Source organism: Lissotriton helveticus, chromosome 5_1 (assembly GCF_964261635.1).
Source record: "Lissotriton helveticus chromosome 5_1, aLisHel1.1, whole genome shotgun sequence".
Taxonomy (NCBI): domain Eukaryota; kingdom Metazoa; phylum Chordata; class Amphibia; order Caudata; family Salamandridae; genus Lissotriton; species Lissotriton helveticus.
The window spans coordinates 85,694,405-85,714,018 of record NC_136065.1 but is presented as its reverse complement, the minus strand read 5'-3'; the positions used below and the strand labels follow the sequence as shown (position 1 = coordinate 85,714,018).

General features: G+C 53.7%; 1 protein-coding gene across 1 annotated transcript in view; it reads right to left on the bottom strand.

Moving 5' to 3' along the window:
- LOC144754182 (E3 ubiquitin-protein ligase TRIM39-like) overlaps positions 1-19,614 on the bottom strand; it is an 87,656-nt gene that overhangs the window by 22,843 nt on the left and 45,199 nt on the right. Inside the window, exon 5 of the mRNA XM_078641764.1 lies at positions 4,077-4,129. Coding sequence (XP_078497890.1) covers positions 4,077-4,129 — 53 coding nt within the window. The remainder of the gene's footprint in view (positions 1-4,076; positions 4,130-19,614) is intronic.

Sequence of the window (19,614 nt, the reverse complement as noted above, 5' to 3'; positions counted from 1 at the left end):
CCGATTGGATTCATAAGGAGACCTCCCTGCTTTTTGTATATTACACTTTGGGGACCACCATTTTTCTGGATGCCCCTGGTTTGGAGTTCCTGGCCTCAGTTTATAAGACCCCCATCTTCCCATTAGACGCCATGGGTACCACTGAGATCTCTTCTTGCATTGCAGCTTGCTGCCTAAGGCCTTCCAGACTAGGGCATGACCTTTACCCTTGGCATAGGTCTTCTCTGGAGGGCACCCCTGCACCTAGGAGCTCTGCCAGGTCGGCTCGGGCTCCTTCAGCTGCAGTTCCCTCCTCAGGCACCAGGGCATTGCAGTCAGGAAAACTCTCGAGCCTTCTAGAGCTTTGACTGAGGAGTCTATGAAATACACCCATGTCTGGTTTTGACCTTTTTGGGTGTCCGTAAACTTCGCTCTGTACTCCTTTGTGGTGGGTCCAATTTCTTCTATCAAGGTCTCCTTCATTTGATGATATGATGTCAGCGGGTCAGATTCCGGTCATGGAGGTAGCAACTGCTTGAAGCTCAACGTGTTGATGTGCCACTTCACTAGCATCCTGTAAGGGAGGGAGGTCTAACCTCCTTTCCAGGCAGGGCTTTGTTTCTAACTCCTGGGAGTGTTCAACCTAGTAGTAGGGGGTGAGATTCCCGACTTGGCGGTAGCAGCTGTAGGCTGCCAACCAGGGCAGAGGAGAGGCAGGGGCAACCAGGTGGGCAACCTCTAAAGTAGCCACCTAGGTGCATGTCATATCAAACAGACATGGAGTCATACCAGGGGAGATGATAAAAGTTGTTTGATACCAAAAATGACTATTTTCAGTAGGCCCATAATGGATCTGGCTACATCGGGTGCCCAGGAACCAGCCTATGTTATCCTACGGTCCAATGATCAATTATAGTAACCCTTAATGAAAAAGGCCACTAAAGAGACGTATAATCTTGCACTGATATGTCCATACCTTTAATATAACGCACCCTGTTTCATGGGCTTGTACCTTGCCACTCATGGTCATGGCAAAGTAGAGTTTGGGAAGCTTGCTCTGTCCCTGCAGGCTGCAACATCCATAACCATGGTACCCTTGGTACCATTTACTAGGAACTTATAAGGGGGTTAACATCCTTGTCAATTTTCTTACATCGTTTTTAGGGATAGAGCACTGGTACTGGGGCCTGGACAGCAGGCTCCAGTGCACTTTCAGACTTCTAACCATCAGAATGGGGGGGGGAGGGGGGGTGTGGAGGTGACAATACAAAAGGACACTTTTACATAATCACCCCACCCTCCCCTCACCCACACAGACGAAAGGTGAAGAGCAACTACCCTAGTCCCTAGTAGTTCTCATCTTCTAGGGGGAAAACCTGGAAAGGCCATCTGCATTAGCATGGTCAGTCCCAGGTTTATGTTCCACTGTAAAGTCCATAATACCCTGTAGGGAAATGGACCACGATAACAATTTGGGGTTCTTTCCTCATCTGAATTAGCCATTAAAGAGGCCTGTGGTTAGTTCGAACCTTGAAGTGAGCATACTGTATTAAACTGCACACTGCACCAGGCAGCAAAGTGTACTAAATAGCCCACTGTAATGGATGGTGCAGTGAACTCGACAGCACGGCTCGCTAACCAGAAGACTGTACTAGACAGCACACTGTGCTACTAATCACAGCACAGTCTACAGAACATTGTACTAGAGAGCACACTGTTCTAGACAACAAAGTGTACTAGAGAGTATAGGCACACTGTACTAGACCACATGCTGCACTAAACTGTGTACAGTACTTGAAAGCACATTGGACTCCACACACAGTACCTGACGATACAATGAATACGCTGTACTAGGAGGTACACTGCACTAGATAGCACAAAACATTAGACAGTTTGCTAGACTGAAAACTGCACAGCACACTGTATTAGACAGCAAAGGTCACTAAACGTCAGCATTTTGCACGCTTTACTAGAGGCGACACTCCTGAAGACACTGCACTAGATAAGACCCTTGAGCAACAGACAGACTGTAATATAGGGCACAAAGTACTAGACATACACTGCACTAGGAAGCACCCTGATGACACATGGACTAGATGGAACACTGTTCTGAACGATATACTGCACTAGGAAGAACAATGTACTATGTGCCACAGTTTATTAGATGGTACAATGCACTAGAGAGCACATGGAACAAACAAGTAAACTGTACTAGACAGCACAGTACTAAGCAGCACCTTTGAACTGATGCTGCAGGTTTTTAACTCCGAGTGGACTGAAACCTGCGACTATACCTCCATGCAGTGCTCTACCCCTTACAAGGAATACGGCTAATTGGTTTACCCACAATTGGCATAAATTAACATAATTATAAGTCCCTAGTATATGGTACCTAGGGCCTGCAAGCTGTGTCCCTCGTTGATTTCAGCACGTATTTGTACTACAACAAATGACACACAGCAAGGAGTGACTTCCAGCCTGCCACTGCAGACTGGCAGACAAGCTTTGAACTGCTAACTTTACTTTGCCATTTAATCCAATGGCAAAGCCCAAACCGTTTAATATGTATCAGTCACCCCTAAAGCATACCTCCTGGGCCCTAAAGGCAGGGTGCATTATATTGAAAAGAAGGGCATGTGTTTTTGATAACTTTACATGTCCTGGCAGTAAAACCTGGCACTGCAGTTTCTACCACTGAAAGTCTAGTAGTCCCATTGGCTAACATGGAATTAAACGCTGACAACTCAGCAGTCCTTACTTCCAAATGGGACTAAAACAAAAGAATTGTTGCATTAATCCAGACTAGTTGCTCAAGTTTAATTTGATGTAACTAGTTTACAAATGGAAAGTTTAGAAGTTACTGACACACAGAGGGCCACCAGGGGGCATTTAGAGACACATTATGCATCACTTCCAATGCAATTCAAAAACACACAAAAAGCGTATGGTTGGACCAACGCAACACTTTAGGGGGGCTCACAATATGCACATCTGTTCCTGAAAAAACAATTTTTTTAACAAAACTCCTCACCCATACGCCCTGCCCTCTACAGTGTTGGGATGCTCCAACTAGACCCGATGTATTTTTGTGTGTGTTTGAATTTTAGAAAGATGCCACTTTGTTACCCAAAGTTTCCTAGTAGCCATTTATGACTGCAAACAGCTGCTATCCCAGAGACAGCCTTATGCCCTCCAGGGGAGAGGCGAGGACGACACTCAGGAGGGAAAACAAAGGACCTGCTGAGGGAGGAGTTGTGACCTCCTCCTGGCAGGGTGTCCGGGGGGGGGTGAACCTAGAACGGTGAGTTGGCAAAGGGGGGCTCACCTCCTATTCGCCAAGTTTTTGTGCCTGTCCTCCCACAAAAAAGGGGGTAAGGAAAGTAAGGAGGCCTGCTCCCTCTGACAAGAGAGGCTGGGGTTGCATTCCAAAGGTGGCAAAGACTTTGAAGCTCCCCTCCACGGATGGCTCTTCCTGCCCAGGGGAAGGTGTGAATACCTCCACCCAGGAGAGGCAGTGTTCTCAGCCTCAGAGCGCGCAGGCACCACCCCCCTGTGGTCAGAAAACGGTCTGATGATAGCAGGCTGACTCGGGCCAGTCGGTGACCGCACTAAGGACTTAGGGTGGTACAATTCAAGCTGCAGCCCTTAGGGGCCCTCTTTTACCACAAGGTCCATGGTATCAGTTATCTTTTACTAGGGGCTTACATGTGAGCTAAAGGGGTGCCAAATGTGGAAACAAAGGGTACAGGTTAGGGAAGGAGATCTGGCACAGGGGACATGGTTGGCAGGACCCTGTGCATTTTCATTCAAAACTACAGTATTTTCTAGGCAAAAAGTGGGGGTAAACAATGTCCAAAAAAGGCACTTTCCTACAGTGAAGAATCCACAGTTGGGAGTCTCCATAAGAAAAGTGACTTCTATAACTTATTTTGCTGGTGTTGTCTTGAGCTGAATCATTTAATAATTTGCCTTGTCTTTGATGATATGTCGAAGCTTTATTTTGCTGGCACGTGTGAGCTATATCAAGCATATAACATACCATACTATAACAAGTTTATGAACAAACATACAAAGATAATCATGACAATGATTTTTACCTTTATAACTCTTCACCACGGCCTCTGGGCACTGAATCGGCACATTATTACACCTGTAACAACACACAAATCATCTTTATATTAAAAAGCAATGCCCGGGACAGGAACAAAGTATGACAATCCCATACGGCCTATATTTGAAATAAGATTCAGTTTCAAGAGCAGCGCCTGTGGACTAGAGCTCAGTGTGAGTTACTGTTCACACACAACAGTCAAAGCTCTAACGATATACAAAGTGCCTTTAATATTTAATGCTAGGATGTGGGGTTCTAAGGCATGCAGATAGTTCAGAGAAACCAGCGTGCATCATGGGAGGCCATGGAGTGCCAAGGCTTGGGTCTTCTAGGCACAATGGTTAGCTCAGCCAGAAGATTGCTAACTAACAGGTTACATCTGCTCCAGATGGGTGTATATGGAAACTTAAAAATACTTTCTTAATTGGGGTCATGTGTTCCAGCAACCACCCAAGACAATGAATATGCTACTTACCAGTATGCATCTGTTCTTGGCATGTAGGGCTGCTAACATTCATATCTATAGCATAGATCGCCGCCTAGTGTTGGGTCCGGATGATTGCACATTGTTGTCCTGGAAGAGTCTTCGAAGTATCACGAGATAGGTGGCTCCTCCCCTGGACTACAGTGCGCATGGGCATCGACTCCATCCCCAGATTGTTTTTAGCTATTGTGGCAAAGATGGAGTTTAACAGTGTAAGCGATGGCCATGCTAGAGATTAAATGCAAGAAAAGTCTGCAGCCGCAACGGGCGCCGGGGAGGAGGGCGGGCGATATGAATGTTAGCAGCCCTACATGCCAAGAACAGATGCATACTGGTAAGTAGCATATTCAGTTCGAGGCATGTGGGCTGCTAAATTCATATCTATAGCATAGAATACATAGCAGTCCCTCCATTAACGGCGGCCGCCCGTGCCAGCTGCAGAAGTCTGAAAAAGTGTTTTAAGAACAGCCTGTCCTACAGCTGCCTGCTGTTTGGAATGCACATCTACACAGTAATGTTTGGTAAACGTATGTGGTGTAGACCATGTGGCTGCCCTACAAATGTCTTCCAAAGGAATGTTACCTAGGAATGCCATGGAGGCCCCCAACTTGCGTGTGGAGTGTGCCCTGGGGGGGACCGTTAAAGTGCGCTTAGCCTTCTGATAACAAATCTGAATACACTTAACGATCCACCTGGCTATTCCTGCTATGGAAATGGGGTTGCCTTTATGCTGGGCTGCGAAGGCAACAAAGAGTTGCTGTGTCTTTCTAAAAGGTTGTGTTCTGTCAATATAGTACATTAGCGCTCTTTTGACATCAAGCGTATGGAGCATTCTTTCTGCTACCGTTTCTGGGTTTTGAAAGAAAGCGGGCAGTTCGATGGTTTGATTGACATGAAACTGCGACACCACCTTCGGAAGAAATTTGGGGTTAGTGCGCAGCACCACCCTGTTTGAATGAATTTGTATAAATGGCTCTTGAATTGTGAGCGCCTGTAGCTCACTAACACGTCTTAGAGACGTGATGGCAATGAGAAAAGCCACTTTCCATGTTAGGAACTGAATCTCACATGAATGCAGAGGTTCAAACGGGGGACCCTACAATCTGGTGAGTACCACATTGAGGTTCCACACAGGAGCTGGCGGGGTCCTGGGAAGGATGACCCGCTTCAGCCCTTCCAGGAATGCTTTAATGGCAGGCACCCTGAAGACAGAGAGATGCTGCCTGTTTTGGAGATAAGCCGCTATGGCGGATAAGTGTATCCGAATGGAAGCGTATGCTAGATTGCATTTGTAAAGGTGCAACAAATAGCAGATGATATTAGGAATGGATGCATCGAGCGGGTTGATAGCGTGCTCTGTACAGTAGATGACAAACCGCTTCCATTTCGCTGCAAAGCAAGCTCTGGTAGTGGGCTTTCTTGCCTCCCGGATGATGTCCATGCATTCAGGGGGCAAATCAAGGTAGCCAAACTCTAAGACCTCAGGAGCCAGATCGCCAGATTGAGCTGCTGCGGATCTGGATGCTGAATGTCGCCACGGTTCTGCGTCAAGAGCCTGGGTGTGAGGTGCAGTCTTTGATGCGGTACCACAGAGAGTTCGAGGAACGTGGTGTACCATGGTTGTCGCGCCCACGTCGGAGCAACCAGGATGAGCGTCAGCGAGTGTTGCTTTAGCTTTCTTGCCACCAGCGGAATGAGAGGCGCTGGGGGAAAAGCGTACGCAAATTTACCTGACCAGTTCATCCATATCGCATTGCCCTGCGATAGTGGGTGAGGGAACCTGGCGGCAAAGCTTTGGCATTTTGCGTTTTCCTCCGTGGCAAACAGGTCTATCTCTGGATGACCCCACTGCTGGAAGTACGGGCGGAGTACTGATGGATGTAACTCCCACTCGTGCATCTGGTGGCTGTACCTGCTGAGCAGATCCGCCATCTGATTGTCCGTGCCCGGGAGGTGTTCCGCCATGAGGAAGATGTTCCTCTGAATGGCCCACTTCCACATGCTCTGAGCCAGATGAGACAACTGTGGAGAGTGCGTACCTCCCTGCTTTTGAATGTAGTACATGGCTGTCATGTTGTCCGTCCGGATCAAAACGACTTTGTTGCACAGATGTACTTTGAAGGACTTGAGAGCCATGAAGATTGCCATCAGTTCCAAGTAGTTGATGTGCATCTCCTTTTGTTGTGTCGTCCATAGTCCCTGCACTGTGTAGTGGAGCACATGAGCCCCCCCCATCCCTGGAGAGATGCGTCCGTCGTCAGGGTAATCTGTGGCACAGGCTCTTGGAACGGTCGGCCCTTGCAAAGGTTGTGTGGATTCCACCAATGCAGAGAGCTGTATGCCCGACCCGTCACCAACACTAGGTCGTTCAACTGTCCTTGAGCCTGAGTCCACTGATGCGCTAAGCATTCTTGGAGCGGACGCATATGCAACCTGGCGTGCGGGACTATGAAGATGCAGGAGGCCATCATGCCTATGAACTGCATGAACACTCTCGCTGGGAGTGAGTGTTGCGGTCTGAACCTCTGGATCAGCGACTGGATGTTGTCGATCCTCGCCGGGTTCGGCTGAGCTGTGGCAGCCAGAGTATTGATCGTCGCGCCCAAATACTGCCGCACATGGGCTGGCTGAAGGTGCGACTTCGGGTAGTTCAGTGAAAATCCTAGACTGTGAAGGAGGTGAATGGTGTGGGACATATCTGCGGCGCACGGCTGGGCTGACTTTGCCTGAACGAGCCAGTCGTCCAGATAAGGGTAGACATGTATACTCTGTCTCCGGAGGTGCGCCGCCACTGTCGCCAGACATTTCGTGAACACTCTGAGAGCAGTGGTCACTCCGAAGGGGAGTACCTTGAACTGGTAATGCCGGTTTTGGATGGTGAACCGGAGGTACTTTCTGTGGGATGGGTGGAGTGGTATGTGAAAGTAAGCATCCTTGAGGTCCAAGGTTGCGAGGAAGTCTCCCCATTGTAACAAGGGGAGAACCTGCTGCAGTGTCAACATGTGGAAGTGTTCTGAAAGAATATACTGGTTCAAGGGGCGTAGGTCGAGAATCGGCCTGAGTGAGCCGTCCTTTTTTGGATTAAGAAGTACAGGGAATAAACCCCTGTGCCTTCTTCCTCCACTGGCACGAGCTCTATTGCGCCTTTTTGCAGCATCACCAGAACCTCCTGCTGCAATAAGTGCAAGTGCTCTGTTGACATAGGACGGTGTTTTGGGGGTATGTTTGGTGGAGTGGGGGGCGTGGTTTCAGCGCCGACCGGGATGGCTGCGTGAGCGAGTTGCTCCGCGCCATGCCCCGTCTTTTCTCCTGCTGACCGTCGCCCCGAGCTGCCTGGCGGCTGGAATCGTGGTCCGGGGGGCTGGTGACCTGTTGAGGAGCGTTTGACTCCGTCGGGACCCTGGCCGGTGGACACGGGCGGACCTGGTGCTCGGCGTGACCTGGCGAGCGAACAAAGCCAAGATGGCGGCGCCGACTGCCTGAGAGCTCCTGGAGCGGAGCGGTGTGGGGCACCGGAGCGGCTGTAGGCTCCTGCGGGGCACTTGTGCGGCAGTGAGCAGAGCGGGGGCCCGTCGGAGCGGACCCCGCGCCGCGGAGGAGGCCGGCGGAGATTTACCGGCGTGTGCGGAGTGTGTGGCACCCCTCCCCCACCCGATCCTCGGACGGCAGAGGAGCGGAGCCTGCATTTGCGCTGTGCCGGCAGAGGCACTGCTGGACTGGGAGGCCGCCCACCCCCTGGCTGACCCGTCATAGGGGCCGACGGGACGCAGGGGTGAACAGAGAGCTGGTGGGGCACTTGGGGGGGCGGCCGCCCAAGGCGCCTCGGCATCCTGGGGCCCGGCAGACTAGGAGGTGGCTGTCGGCCCGATCGGGAGCGGGGGTCCCGCCCGCTGGACAGCGAGGACGCGCCGGGCTGGCGGCGTGGTGCTGAGCCCCACGGCGCATGGTGTCTCGAGGGGGCCAGTGTTGCCCAGGGCCTCGCCTGATTCACTGGCCGCCCCCTCAGTGGACTTTGCCCCCCCTTGCCCTGGTGGGCCTTGCGGGTGTTTTCTGAGTGACTGTGGGGCGCCGAGGAGCGCACTTCCGGACTGGATCTGGTCGGAGGATTGTGCGTGGGGTGCAGTTGACGCCGCGAGCTCCCGCTTGTCCTGAGGATTGGTGAGCCGCACTGGTTGGGGTGCTCCGCGGGGCGTTTCTGGTGGGCCTCGCCTTTGTCCGAAGGGGCTGCTCGAGTCGCTGAATATCTGCATACAAGATGGCCGCGCAGGGAACTGGCGACGCTGTGCCATCTGGACAGGGAAGCCGGAGGCCGGAGGACGTGCCTGGCGGCATCCCGACGGAGTCCTCACCGCAAGAACAGAGGCTCAACCTCCGCCTTGATGCAATCCTAGCCGCGATAACTGCTACGAAGGAGGAGCTGCACCAGGATATTGCGCAGGTGGCGTCCGGGCTCGGCCTGCTGAGGGCGGACCACGCCAAGCTCTCGGACCGGGTGAAATCCAATGAACAACTGCTCCAGGAGCTGAAACCAGCGGTGGTCACGGCGGAGCATAAACTTGATGACGTTGTCCTTCGACTGGCGACTTTGGAGCGTAGGGTGGAGGACGCGGAAGGTCGCAACCGCCGGAACAACGTGAGGGTGGTGGGGCTTCCGGAGAAAATAGAGAAGGATGATGCAGTGGCCTATTTGGAGGACTGGTTCCGCACAGTGGTGGCGCCTGAGGGTCTGTCCCCCTTCTTCTCCCTGGAAAGAGCGCATAGGGTGCCCGCGAAGCCTCCCCTGGAGGGCCGACCGCCCCGACCGGTGGTGGCCAGACTGCTGCACTACAAGGATCGGGATCTGCTGATCCAAAAGGCGAGAGATCGTGGGCCCTTCCAAGTGGACAACAGCAAGGTGACAATATTTCCGGACTATACGCAGGAGGTGCAGCGGAACAGGGCTTCTTTTCGGTCGGTGAAAAAGGAGCTGAGAGAGGAGGGGATTCAATACTCCTTGCTTTTTCCAGCCAAGCTGCGGATCATCGTTGACGGCAGGACTCAGTTTTTCCAAACACCCGATGCAACTTGGTCCTGGCTGGAACTGTATCGAGCAGGGACGGACCGGGCGCACAGGCCAGCCAGAGATCGGGAACAACCGGTCAGGGTCAGGAAGTCGCAGCGCATCCGCTCCCGGAATCGACGTCAACGGGCCGAGCGAGAGGCGCAAATGCTGGCCGATAGACGGAGTGCGTTGGAGGCCACAGCGAGCATAACGGGATCGCAGCAGGAGGACGCCTCCAGGGGTTCGGCTTCGGAGAGTGAAGGTTTGAAGACTGGCGATGAAGACTCGGAGGTGGGGGGTGCACAGGGGCCGGAGGTTACCCCACAAACGTCTGATGGTATCTTTAATGGGTGAGGCTTGTGGCGGCTGGACTTTGGTATGGCCTGGACGCTCCTGACTTCTACTGGACTGCCAGGTATGGGGCTGCATTGGCAGCACGGGGCTATGGGCGCGGGGTGGTTGCTCTGTCATCCTGGTTCGGGGCTCCATAGTCCCCATCAGACCCTTAAGGTCTTCTGTGGTGTCGACCACAGATTAGTGTGATGTGTGGGGTGTTTGAGGTTTGGAACGGGGCTGAAGCTGGGTTACTAGGCCCTGTCCTGGGGAGGGTGGGAGTTGCAGGGGATGTTTTGAGGGGGTTGTACAATTGCTGCGATGCGGGTCACATTTATTGGCGTGCGCCACTGTTGGGATTGATGCTCTATGGGGACGTTACCTAATTTGAAATGTATCACATGGAATGTCCGGGGTATTCGTACTATGGTCAAGCGCCACAAGGTGCATGCCTACTTGGTGAGGCGGGGCGTTCAGATAGCAATGCTTCAAGAAACTCACTTGACACAGCAGGAATGTGGGGCATCGCAGAGGAGGTGGCGGGGTCAGGTGTTTGGCACGACTTACTCAGCATTTGCCAGGGGGGTGTTGATATGGGTCAGAGCAGGCACGCCATTCCAAGTCATGAGTCAGAAGATAGATCCGGAGGGTCGTTATGTAGTGGTGGAGGGACAGCTGTATGGAAGGGAAGTGGTGCTGTGTAACATCTACGCCCCCAACGCTGAGCAGGCCCACTTCTTTGAGAGCTTGTCGCGCTCACTGGCATGCTACTTGGCAGGCCCTATCCTCCTGGCCGGGGATTTTAACTCCATTACGGATGTGCGGTTGGACAGGTCACACCCGCCTTTGGTGGACTCCCCAGTGCGCAGACTTGCGACCCATAGGCGGGACTGGCAGGAGAGGTGGGGCTTGGTGGATGTCTGGAGGGCGCAGCACCCCGAAACTCGGGATTATTCCTATTTCTCGGCGCTGCATGATCTGCATGTTCGTTTGGATTCGGTGCTGTGTTGTGAGTCTCTGGCGAAGGTGGTGCAGCACACTGAGTACTTGTCTAGAACCATCTCGGACCATAACCCGCTGCTGATTTCGGTGCAATGGCAGTTGGCGAGATCGGCGGTCCCCACATGGCGACTCCGTCCGGAGACGCTGGAGGACCCAGCGTTCTGCGACACGGTCCGACAAAGCATTGACGACTATTTTTTGATCAATGCTGGGTCGACGGCGACCAGAGCGAATGAATGGGACGCGATGAAAGTGGTGGTGAGGGGGATTTGCATGGGCCGGTTTCTGACTGTGAGAGGAACCGTGCTGTCTGACCTCGCGAAAGCGGAGACGGTGCTGAGAGGGGTGGAACTGCAGCGTCCGGAGAAGCCGGAGCTGCAGGACAGCCTGTTGCGTGCCAAGGAAGCGGTGGCGACTGAGACGGAGAGACTGCGGTGCTATTACTATAGGTTGTATGCGGTGAAAGTGCATGAGGAACGTGATAAAGTGGGCACGCTCCTTGCGAAGCTGGCTGATCCGAACCCTAGGGGTTGTCTGGTGCTGTGTGCGAAAGGAGGATGGGATGGTGGTTTTGCTCGCAGTCCGCGGTCCTGGAGCGCTTTCAATCCTACTACACAGGTCTATATACCAGCCACCCCGAAGCGGAAGCCACGGACATTAGCGATTATTTAGATCAGATTCCTTTGCCGGTATTGGATGAGGAGGAGGCCCGGGATATGGGGGGTCCGGTCACCCTGGCCGAAATTAGAGGGGCGATTAGCCATATGGCGCGGAATAGAACCCCTGGGGTGGATGGGCTGCCGATTGAGTTCTACGCCAAATTTATGGAAGTGCTGGCGCCCAGACTGCAGGCTGTGTATGCGGAGGCGAAACAACTGGGGCGATTGCCTGACTATGACGGAGGCGCTGGTTGTGCCCCTGCTGAAACCGGGCAGGGATGCTTTAGATGTCGCTTCTTTTCGTCCGTTGTCTATGTTGACTGTGGATTATAAGATTTTGAGCCGAATCCTGGCCACCCGGCTCCTGCCACTGATGACCTCTTTGGTGCATAGAGATCAGGCGGGATTCATCCCCTCCAGGAGTACCTCGATGAATATCCGTCGGCTGATAGGGGTCATTGATAGTGCTGCCTTAGCGGATCCGGGCCCGGTGGTGCTGGCGGTTGATATTGAAAAGGCGTTTGATAGTTTGGAATGGGATTTTTTAGATGGTGTGCTGTTGAAGTTCGGGGTTGGGGAGGGGTTCCGAGGCTGGACTAGAGTGCTCTATTCATCGGCTAAGGCGCGGGTGCGGCTAGGGACGCTGGTCTCCTCGGTTTATCCGGTCTCTAGCGATGGAACCCTTAGCGGCACAGGCAAGAATGGGAGTTGTTTTCGACGGGATTGCGCAGGGACTTGACTCGCATTATATATCGTTGTACGCTGACGACTTGTTACTGTACCTGGCGGACGCTGGAAGGGCTCTGGAAGGCGCGGTGGATATGCTGGGCAGGTTTGGGAGGCTTTCAGGCCTCAGGGTGAACTGGACTAAGACTTGTGTGTTTCCGTTGCGGAAGGCCACGCTCTGCCCACAGCTCACGAGGCCGGTGGTGTGGGAACCATCTTGTTTTCTGTACTTAGGGGTGCGCATCTACCATGACACGGCGGACCTCCTTGAGGGGAATGTGGGGCGCTGCATTAGGGCGTTGAGAGGCAGTATGGACTTCTGGGCCTCCCTCCCGCTGTCTGTACTGGGACGAGTGGCACTGTTGAAAATGGTGGCACTCCCGAGACTTCTCTATTATTTTAGAACGTTGCCGGTGTGGATCCCGCAGGGTATCTTCAGGGAGCTGAGGACGTTGGTGACTGGTTTTCTCTGGGGCCACGGTCGCAGACGGGTGGCACTGACCACCCTGCTGAGACCCAAGTGTGAGGGAGGGATGGCCATCCCCGACTAAGAGTTATACTATCTGGCAGCGCAGCTCCAGGTCCTGACGCAGAACGTGGCTAGAGAATTCAGGGGGCCCGAAAATGGCCGGGGGGTCGGCGTTCAGAGGCATGTCTTGTCGTCTATCGTGATGCAACAGAGACTGGCCAGTAGGGAAGTCACGATGGAGGAATGGACACTCAGATTGTGTTGGAACAGATATATGAAGAGGGCTGGGAAGCGCCGGCCGTACGCCCCGGAGATTCCGTTGGGAATGCTCACTGCCTTACCGCACGGGGGTGATTGGTCCCAATTGCTGGAGTGGGAGGACCTGGGCTTGCAGATGGTAGGTGACCTTTATGTGGATGGGGCGCTGGCCCCGTTCCAGACCTTGCAGGAGCAGTTCGGCCTGCCGAATGGTTCCTTCTTGCTGCATGCGGCGGTGGTCGCGGCTCTGCGGAAGCACTGGGGGGGCGGATTGGCTGAACCGGAGGTGTCGGCGGTGTGCCAATATGTGGTGATGGCTGCGGGCACCGTCAAGGCGGTGACCTGCCTCCACAATAGGATGCTGAATGAGGGTCTGGCTCCGTTGGTCGAGTTGAAGTCGCGCTGGGAGGCCAGCATCGGTAGGCCAATTCCGGACTCTGTTTGGGGTCAGGTGCTGCACAGGGCCTGGAAAGAGACAAGGAATGCGAGATTCCAACAGGTGCATTATTTTGTGCTCCATAGGGCATATTTGACCCCGGAGAGGTTACGTCGACACTTCCAAGTGCTTGACGCCATGTGCCCGAGATGTTTGGAGCCCGAGGCAGACCTTGACCACATGCTGTGGGGTTGCCCGAGGTTGGGGGACTACTGGTCCGAGGTGGGAGACCTCTTGAATGCTGTCACGGATCGGGAGGTGGACTTTGATATGGCCGCGTGCCTGCTTCTTTGGTTCCCGCACACTAAAAAGACCAAGGTGACGAGTAAATTCATTGGGTTGGGACTGATACTGGCGCAGCGAGAACTCACTTGGCATTGGAAATCTAAAGAGGGGCCGTCTGCACGGAGGTGGAGGAACGAATTGGTGAAGTGGTCGGGCTGTGAGAGTGTGTCACGAATGCGCCAGGCGACTAGAACGGGTAATGAAAAGAGCTTGGACCTAGCTCGGTCATGGGAGATGGTGGTGCAGGCGTTGAGGGACCACCTCACTGAAGGCGACGAAACTGATCAGTTATGAACTGGGATTCCGTGTGACCACTTGTTTGTTACAACTTCCTGATAGTTGTCCACCTAGAGCAGGGGGGGATTGGTGATACCCGCATCAGCAGCAGTTGGGGGGGGGGTTTAGAGTAGGAGTTGTGGGAGGGGGGGGTTTGCCGGCTAGCGGCGACTTCCCGGAACCGGATGGCCCAGGAAAGTAGTCATGCTGATTTCGTGGTATGACATTGAAGTGACCTGGGATTGGATGGGGGGGAGATGGTTGGTTGTTTTGGGATAAAAGCAGATATGAAGTGCTACACTTGACCCGTGTCCCGCATAGGGCATGCACCGAGGTACCTCCAGCGAACTGACTCATTGACACGCTGCCCAGCCTCCGGGATGTGGGCTAATCGGCTGTGTATTGCATTGCTATTGTGCTGTATGATGGGACCCGCTGGTGTAAGGGTTGGTTTGTTGGTTGTGTTTCTTCCTGATTCTGCAATAAAAATATATTTAAAAAAAAAAAAATGTTTGGTGGAGTGGATGTCAGCTCCAAACAATAGCCGAACTGGATAAGTTTCCTGACCCACCTGTCTGTGGTGATGGACTTCCAGACTGGCAGGAACTGTTGGAGTCTCCCCCCGACAGGTGTTGGATGGTCGGGGGGCAGTGACAGGGAGTCACTGTTTGGTGGTGGCAGAGGAGCGGGAACTGTTGTTGCCTCTGCCTCTACCCTTGGCACTGTTTCCTCTGTATCCACCTCTGCCCTGCTTGCTGTAGGAGGATTGCGCACCACTTTTATTGAATGGCGTCTGCTGCGACATGTGCCCTCTGCTAACACCTCGATTGCCTGAGCGACGAAAAGTGTTCCCTCTAAATTGTTGTGACTGGAGAGCTCCCATGGACTTGGCAGTCTCGGTATCTTTCTATATCTTCTCCAGGGTGGTGTCCACCTCTGGACCAAATAACCTGTCAGGATTAACGGGCTGGTTGAGGATAGTAGTCTGTATCTCTGGCTTGAATCCCGAGATGCGGAGCCATGCCTGACGCCTCAACATTACACTAGTGTTGATTGCTCTCGCTGCTGTGTCCGCAACATCCAGCGCACACTTTATAGCAGCGTTGGAGATGAGCTTCCCCTCCTGAATAAGCATTTCAGCTCCCTCTTTAAACTGGTCTGGAAGGTGTTGTAACAGCTGCTCTAGGGTGTCATAGTGTGCCCTATCGTATCTGGCCAACAGAGCCTGTGTGTTTGAGATGCGCCAGATGTTGGCCGCCTGAGCTGCTACCCTTTTCCCAGATGCCTCCAGCACTTTTGACTCTTTGTCTGGGGGAGGAGCTTCACCCGTGGTTTGGGAGTTTGCCCTCTTGCGGGCATTAGAGACCACCAAAGAGTCCAAAGGCAACTGGCCCCTTATGTAGGTTGGGTCGCCAGGTGCCGGTCTGTATTTTTTCTCAATTCTTGGGTTGACAACCCTTGATCTCGTGGGTTCCTTGAAAATGTCTGCCGCATGCTTAAGGACCCCTTTCAACATTGGGAGAGTCTTGACAGTCTTTTCAGCAGTAGAGAAAGTGTCAAAAAGGAAGTCCACCTCCACGGGGTCAGCATGCATTTCCACTTTATGGTTTGTAGCTGCCCTTTAAATCAAGGCATTAAATGCCGCAGAATCTTCAGTGGGAGACGGCTTGACGTTATAAACCTGAGGATCCTGGACCGTCTGCTGGTCCCCTTGATCACCTGTGTCCATCCATGAGTCCTGCTGCTCATCAGGCTCTGTATGTGCAGGAAAATTGTACTCCTCATCCTGCTCCCCTTCATCCCCATCAGAGTATGTGGGTGAAGGTGTTGCGCTCCTCCTAGGCTGTGGAAGAATCTGCTCAACCAGTACTGGTGTTTCTGGTGCAGGCTTCTTTCGTTTCAGAGGGATTGTAAACGACTCTAAAGGCTGTGAAGTTATTTTCCTCTTGTATAGCGTGAGTTTCCCAGTGTCGGCATCGATGAAATGCTCCGACCGTTCAACTAAAGGATGTCAATGACCCAAAGTCCCAGCCGGGTGAGTCGACTTCGACACAGTGTCTTTGGGCACCGACCGCGGTGCAAAGGCCTTCGGCGCCACCTTAGGCGGTAACGTGTAGAGGATCGGCGCCGAGGTGGTTTTCGGTGGGTCTGCCGGCTTCGGTGCGGAAGGAGTCTTCGGTTCCGATGCCAAAGCCTTGACCTTAAGGCGCTTGAGGGAGTCAGAGACCTGCTTCGTAAAGGAAGCGGACGGTTTCGTCGACCCGACCGATGTCTTCGGTCCGCCCCCAGGGGAAGACCGGAGCGTGGATGACTTGTGTTTGTCTGGTCGAGGCGCAGGAGCACCCTTGACCGGTGCGCTTTGATCACTGTCCACGGCCGCAGACGTCGATGCAGACGGCTTCAGATCGACAGGTTTTCCTTTAGGTGTCACGACCCCAGACCTTGGCTCTGCGCCCGTCACCGACTTTGCCTCGACGGGCCCCTTGGTCTTCGGCGCGACAGACTTTCCCGATGTAGGCTCGACAGCCTTCTTGGAGGTCGGCTTGTCCGCCTTGGTTGACACCGGCTCGACGGCCTTTTTCGAGCTTGGCTCCTTGACCACCCTCGGCACCTTTGCCTGGTCAACAGCTTTCATTGGCTTGGAGACACCCGAAGACGACGATGGCAGAGCAGACGTCGGTTTCGATGGCGTTTCGGCCATCTTGGTTTTCGTCGATACCGAGGGTTTCAGTTTCGGTTTCAATAATGGCGGCTCCGCGGAGGTCTCCGTAGCCGGGCCGAAAGGCGGGGCCGTGGATTGAGGTGTAAGGTCTTGGGTAATGCCGTGTGGCGATCCCGTGACCTGAGCCTTTGTAAGAGTACGAACGGGGCATAGCTCTTCCTCCGAGCTATCTTCCATGGCCCCATATGCTTCTTCGTCGTCCCCTACCTTTGACGATTTCCTCAATGTCTTGACTGTGGACGTCCGCTCCGTAGTCGGACTCGACCTCCACCGGTGTAGGTGAAATCTACAGGTGACGCACTTGCTCGTCTGCTTCGGTGTCGTCAAAGATGTCCACGGGTGCCGGAGCCGATCGCTGGGCCTCTAGGCGCGCCACGCGCCGAAGCTTGATCGTCTTCTTCGATCGAAATCTTGAACAGGCCATACAGTTGGCCTCGTCGTGGTCCGGCGACAGGCACTTGTTGCACACAGGATGGACGTCAATGTGTGGGTACTTGGATCCACACACGGGACATTTCTTGAACGGACTCCGTTCCATGCCGTCGAAGTCTTGCTGCGTCGACCAGGCCCCGATCACCGAAGAGTCACACGACCCCCCGGATATCCGACTCCACGAGCTGGAAGATATACGGGACCGAACGCGAACAATACCGACGGTGCAAAGAAGGCCTTTTGGCCTTTAAAAAGTTCTATCACGATTCCGAACAGGAGACGTCGAAATCACATCCAAACCCAATGGCGGAAAAAAACAATCTGGGGATGGAGTCGATGCCCATGCGCACTGTAGTCCAGGTGAGGAGCCACCTATCTCGTGATACTTCGAAGACTCTTCCAGGACAACAATGTGCAATCATCCGGACCCAACACTAGGCGGCGATCTATGCTATAGATATGAATTTAGCAGCCCACATGCCTTGAACCACTGCCACACTCGATTCCTGCCACAGTAAACCTGGTCATCATTCCTCTAGAACCCTGCATGGATTAACACACCACCTCTGTCCCTGTAAACCCATCATCACTGCTCCTGAACACAAAATATCTCCAGACAGAAGCCAGGAATCCCAATATAAATGAAGCTATAGTCTGGAACCTTGGGCCACCTCTGGAGTCAGGGTCAATTGATCTGTGCCATCTGGATTCAGTCTGCAAGCTGTCTTCCTGACACGGCTGTAGCGGCTGCAATAGCGTTACAGACTGTCTCTCGTCCACACACATGCACCTGCCCAGAGACGACTTTACTGTATCACACTGCTCTTACCTACCTTACAGTGTCACACAGATCCTGCCTTAGTGTGTCACGCTGCTCCTACCTTACAGTGCCTGCTGCTCCTACCTTACAGTGCCTGCTGCTCCTACCTTACAGTGTCACGCTGCTCCTGCCAGTGTCACGCTGCTCCTGCCAGTGTCACGCTGCTCCTGCCTTATACTGTCACGCTGCTCCTGCCTTATACTGTCACGCTGCTCCTGCCTTATACTGTCACGCAGCTCCTGCCTTATACTGTCACGCAGCTCCTGCCTTATACTGTCACGCTGCTCCTACCTTACAGTGTCACGCTGCTCCTGCCTTACAGTGTCACGCTGCTCCTACCTTACAGTGTCAGGCTGCTCCTACCTTACAGTGTCAGGCTGCTCCTGCCTTACAGAGTCACGCTGCTCCTGCCAGTGTCACGCTGCTCCTGCCTTACAGTGTCACGCTGCTCCTGCCTTACAGTGTCACGCTGCTCCTGCCTTACAGTGTCACGCTGCTCCTGCCTTACAGTGTCACGCTGCTCCTGCCTTACAGTGTCACGCTGCTCCTGCCTTACAGTGTCACGCTGCTCCTGCCTTACAGTGTCACGCTGCTCCTGCCTTACAGTGTCACGCTGCTCCTGCCTTACAGTGTCACGCTGCTCCTGCCTTACAGTGTCACGCTGCTCCTGCCTTACAGAGTCACGCTGCTCCTGCCTTACAGAGTCACGCTGCTCCTGCCAGTGTCACGCTGCTCCTGCCTTACAGTGTCACGCTGCTCCTGCCTTACAGTGTCACGCTGCTCCTGCCTTACAGTGTCACGCTGCTCCTGCCTTACAGTGTCACGCTGCTCCTGCCTTACAGTGTCACACAGATCCTGCCTTAGTGTGTCACGCTGCTCCTACCTTACAGTATCACGCTGCTCCTACCTTACAGTGTCACGCTGCTCCTGCCTTACAGAGTCACGCTGCTCCTGCCTTACAGAGTCACGCTGCTCCTGCCAGTGTCACGCTGCTCCTGCCAGTGTCACGCTGCTCCTGCCTTACAGTGTCACGCTGCTCCTGCCTTACAGTGTCACGCTGCTCCTGCCTTACAGTGTCACGCTGCTCCTGCCTTACAGTGTCACGCTGCTCCTGCCTTACAGTGTCACGCTGCTCCTGCCTTACAGTGTCACGCTGCTCCTGCCTTACAGTGTCACGCTGCTCCTGCCTTACAGTGTCACGCTGCTCCTGCCTTACAGTGTCACGCTGCTCCTGCCTTACAGTGTCACGCTGCTCCTGCCTTACAGTGTCACGCTGCTCCTGCCTTACAGTGTCACGCTGCTCCTGCCTTACAGAGTCACGCTGCTCCTGCCAGTGTCACGCTGCTCCTGCCAGTGTCACGCTGCTCCTGCCTTACAGTGTCACGCTGCTCCTGCCTTACAGTGTCACGCTGCTCCTGCCTTACAGTGTCACGCTGCTCCTGCCTTACAGTGTCACGCTGCTCCTGCCTTACAGTGTCACGCTGCTCCTGCCTTACAGTGTCACGCTGCTCCTGCCTTACAGTGTCACGCTGCTCCTGCCTTACAGTGTCACGCTGCTCCTGCCTTACAGTGTCACGCTGC